Source organism: Vanellus vanellus (assembly GCF_965231255.1).
Source record: "Vanellus vanellus genome assembly, chromosome: 3".
Classification (NCBI taxonomy): Eukaryota; Metazoa; Chordata; class Aves; order Charadriiformes; family Charadriidae; genus Vanellus; species Vanellus vanellus.
This window is the reverse complement of record NC_138907.1, coordinates 2,020,230-2,024,849: the sequence shown is the minus strand read 5'-3', so window position 1 is coordinate 2,024,849 and position 4,620 is coordinate 2,020,230. Positions and strand designations below refer to the sequence as shown.

The 4,620-nt window shown below is 63.0% G+C and overlaps 1 protein-coding gene across 1 annotated transcript; it reads left to right on the top strand.

Annotated features, from left to right (window-relative positions):
• Positions 1 to 1,858: 1,858 nt before the first annotated feature.
• On the top strand, positions 1,859 to 3,900 carry FOXA2 (forkhead box A2; the record flags this gene model as incomplete). The annotated part of the gene is made up of 2 exons (XM_082480319.1): positions 1,859 to 1,945; positions 2,638 to 3,900. 2 exons carry the CDS (start codon positions 1,859 to 1,861, stop codon positions 3,898 to 3,900), a joined length of 1,350 nt encoding a protein of 449 aa, XP_082336445.1.
• Positions 3,901 to 4,620: the final 720 nt, after the last annotated feature.

The following is a 4,620-nucleotide window of genomic DNA, read 5'->3' as shown; positions in this document are numbered from 1 at the left end:
GAAAGGGTTGGGGTGGGAGGGAGGCGCGCTGCGGCTGTCGCCGCGGCTGTCGCGATAGGCGCGTGCCCTCCTGAAGGAGTAGGGGTTGCTGTCGTTTGGCGGTGACTCCGTAGGGCGCTGGAGCCCGGGGCAGAGTCCTGCGGGAGGTTTAGGGTTCCTCCCAGAGCGGGAGCCCCGCGGGGAGGTGAAATCCTGCTCTCTGCTGGGTTCGTGGTAATATTTAAAAATTATCGCCAGCCTTCGCCGATCGATGGGTTCCCCCCCCCGCTTCCCCTCGGGAGCGATAAATAAATAAGTAAATAAGTAAATAAATAAATAAACCCGGCGGTTTCTGGGTTGTGTGGGGTTTTTTTTCTTTTTTTTTTTTTTTTTTTTTTTTAATTCTTGAAGGTGGGTAGATATAGGTGGGGATGTATGAAACGGGAAAAAAAAAACAAAAAAACCAAAAAAAAACTCACCGGGAGCGGCGGAGGCGGCCGGGGCCGTGCACCGGGGCGGGGGGGGGGGGGGGCACGGACAGGCGGGGATGCCGCCGAGGGGGGAGGCATGGCCCGGCGCCGGGGGGGGGGTGGGGGGGTGGGGGTGTGTGTGGAGGTGGAGGGAAGCCCTCCGCTCCCTCCTGCCGCGGAAGAAGCCGCGCTCCTTCCCGCTCCGCCGGCCGGACCCCGCCGGGAGCCGACGTGCCCGCAGCGCCGATGGGGCGGGCGGCGGAGCCGGGTGGGTTTTAGAGCCGGGTAATTTTTGTCGTCCGTCCGTCCTTTCTTCCTTCTTCTCCCCCCCCCCCCCCCCTCCTTCCGAGGCTGCAGGGGCGTTTCGGCAGCGGGAGCGGCGGCGCTGCCCCGACGGCGCCCACCGGGACCCCCCCACCGCCCGGCCCGGCCCCGGGGGAGCCCCCCGGGCCCCCGACGGCGCTTCTCCCGCGCCGCTCCCCGCTCCTTCCTTGCCCTCCCTGTTTGTTTTAGTTACGAATTTGTTGTAGGTACCTGAGCCGGAGCCCGGGGAAGAGCCAGAGCGGCGGCCGCCGGGCCCGCCGATGGGGCAGAGCCGCGGAACGGGCGGACGGGCGGCGGCCTGAGCCCCGGGGCCGGGGGCTCCGCCGAGCAGCCGCGGGGAGAAAAGGTGCGTGGGGCTGGGCTGGGCTGGGAGCAGCCTCCCGTCGGGGCTGCGGGGAGTGGGGAGCAGCTCCCGTCGGGGGTGCCGGGGAAGGGGGGAGTCGGCTCCCTGCGGGGCTTCCCGCGCGGGGGGGGGAGGGGGAGGGGGGGATTGTGTGTGTGATGGAAATCGGCTCCCACAGGATCCCCCTGCAAAGTCGGGGGGAAGCCGGTTACGGTGGGGGGGGGGGTCGTCCCAGCGCCCCGGGATGCTGCCGGGCCCCCCGTGCTCGGCGGTGGGGTGCGGATAGGTGCGCGGGGGGCCGCGGAGGAGCCTCTCCCGCCTAGGTGTGAGCTGATTATTCAAATGGGCAGCCGAGGACCTGGGGATTGGAGGCTCGCCCGGCCGCTCCGTGCTATATCACTCGGGCACCCACGTCACTGCAGCACTTGTCCTCCTCTTCCTCCTCCTCCTCTTCTTCCTCCCTCCTCCCTCCTCCTCCTCCGGCTCCTCCATCGCCTCCGGGCGACTCTTCGCCGCGAAGCACTGCGAAAACCCACCCAAGGAGCAGCAGCGAAAAAAAAACCCCAGCCCCAGCGCCGCTCGATTCCATCCCCCCCCCCTTCCTCCCTCCCTCCTCTTCCTCCTCCTCCAGAGGCTCCGACGGAGGGGAGGGAGGGCTGGGGGACTTTTTTTTTTTTTTTTTTTTTTTTTTTTGGGTTGCTCTCTGTCGTCGTTTGTTGTGGCTGTTAAATTTTAAACTGCCATGCACTCCACTTCCAGTATGCTGGGAGCGGTGAAAATGGAAGGCCATGAGCACACGGACTGGAGCAACTACTACGGGGAACCCGAGGTAAGGAGGGGAACCGGGGCTCCGCCGCCCCCCGCCCCGGCCCGCCCCGGCCCCGGCCGGGGTCCCCCCGCCCTGCCAGCCCCGGGACAAAATTAACTTTGGCATTAAAATAGTGACGCGGGGCTCCTCGCCGCCTGCCTGCTGCGGGCAGGGCGCGGGCAGGGGCGCGGAGGCAGCGCGGGTGGGGGGGTCCCGGGGGGCTCGGGGCAGCGGGGTGCTGCCGGGCGGCGGGTCGCTATTTTTTTCCTTCCAAACCCCCCCTTCCCCCCTTCCCCCCCTCCCCCCCCCCCCCGGTATTTTTCTCGCTCCGGGCAGGGATGTCCCTTCTCCTTCCTCCAACTCACCTTTCCACGACGGATCCGCCGATCCTGCTGCCACCCCGGTCTCTCTCTCTCTTTTTTTTTTTTTTTTAGGTAAATAATAATAATAAAAAATATATTTGTTTTTCATTAACGAGAAAAACACCACCACCACCCCCCCCCCGCCCCGGGATTTAACCCTTCCCACCCCGCGGGACACGGAGCCTCAGGGCTGCGGAGGCTCTCGCCGGCGGCGGTCCGGGCTGGGCGGGGGGTGTCCCCCCGCCGCCCCCCGCTCCCCGGGCTTCTCTTGTCCCCGACGGGGTTCTCCACCTGCCTCCTCCCCGTCCCCCCCCCCCCAATCTCCTTCCTCTCTCTCGCTTGCCCCTGCAGAGCTATTCCTCGGTGAGCAACATGAACGCGGGGCTGGGCATGAACAGCATGAATACGTACATGACCATGTCGGCCATGAGCACCACGGCCAACATGACGGCTGCCACCTCCATGAACATGTCCTACGCCAACACGGGCATGAGCCCCTCACTCACCGGCATGTCCCCGGGTGCGGGGGCCATGCCCGGCATGGGCTCGGCCGGTGTGGCGGGGATGGGCGCCCACCTGAGCCCCAGCATGAGCCCCATGGGGGGCCAAGCAGGCTCCATGAATGCCCTGGCCCCCTACACCAACATGAACTCCATGAGCCCCATCTACGGGCAATCTAACCTCAACCGCTCGCGGGACCCAAAGACCTACCGGCGGAGCTACACACACGCCAAGCCGCCCTATTCCTACATCTCCCTCATCACCATGGCCATCCAGCAGTCGCCCAACAAGATGCTGACACTGAGCGAGATCTACCAGTGGATCATGGACCTCTTCCCTTTCTACCGCCAGAACCAGCAGCGCTGGCAGAACAGCATCCGCCACTCGCTCTCCTTTAACGACTGCTTCCTCAAGGTGCCCCGCTCCCCAGACAAGCCCGGCAAAGGCTCCTTCTGGACGCTGCACCCCGATTCGGGCAACATGTTTGAGAACGGCTGCTACCTGCGCCGCCAGAAGCGCTTCAAGTGCGAGAAGCAGCTGGCCGCCAAGGACAGCGGTGGGGCGGGCGGCGGGGCAGGCGGCGGGGGCAAGAAGGGGCCCGGGCAGCCTCCCAGCCAGCCCCTGGGGGAAGGCAGCTCCTCGGGGGGCTCCGAGGGCTCAGCCGGCACCGAGTCCCCGGCCAGCGCCTCGCCTTGCCAGGACCACAAGCGTGCCCTGGCCGACCTGAAGGGCACGCCAGGGCTGAGCCCCGGGGAGCCGGCGGCCTCACCGGCCCAGCACCTCCTGGCCCCCCCGCACGCCGGCCTGCCCCACGACGCCCACCTCAAGCCCGAGCACCACTACGCCTTCAACCACCCCTTCTCCATCAACAACCTGATGTCCTCCTCCGAGCAGCAGCACCACCACCCTCACCACCACCACCACCACCACCACAAAATGGACCTGAAGGCCTACGAGCAGGTGATGCACTACTCGGGCTACGCCTCGCCCATGCCCGGCAGCCTGGCCATGGGGCCCGTAACGAACAAAAACGGCTTAGAGTCCTCCCCTTTAGCCGGAGAGACTTCTTACTACCAAGGTGTGTATTCCCGGCCCATCATGAACTCTTCCTAAAAGGGGTGAGGGGAGAACCTCCCCTGGCGAGGGGGGGAAGCCCCCCCGTACCCCTGGGCAGCCCCCTAGCAGAGCGATGGACTATGAACGCTGTCGAGCACGGTACATATACATATATATATATCTATTTTTTTTTTTTTTTCCGTTGGCTCCAGATGTTTGCATCCGTTCGGGAAACAGCAGCCGTGTGTCTCGCAAGCATCTCGGCCTGCGCCAAGGGAAGGCGTGTTGGTCATCCCCCCCCTCCCCGGCCCAAAGCCACCCGTGCCCGGGGGGGGGCTGCGATTCCCTTGGTTTGCCTTGTGGGGTGGTTTGTTTTGGTGGGGAGGGACGGGTTGGGGGTGAGGGGAAGGGGCGGGGGGGTTCTCTTGGGCTTTTTTTTTTTTTTTCCGTTGTCGTCGTCGCAAGGAGGTATAAATATATCTATTTTTTTGTGTGGAAGTGACGAGGAAAAAAAAACAAACCACAAACAAAATGAAACCCTCCTTCAGTGTGAAACCCATGCTAGTTTTGAATCCGAGGGCCAAAAGTCTTGTAACGTTGTAAAAAGGGGGGAAAGAGGGGAGGGGGTTGAAAAAAAAAAAAGAGAAAAAAAAAAAACCTACGAAAAAAAAATTAAAAATAAAAAAAAAAAGTCAGGATAGATCGTTGTAATTGAAACAAACGCTTGATGTTACCGGGAGAGTAAACTACTTGGATCTGATTAATTTATCGTTTCTG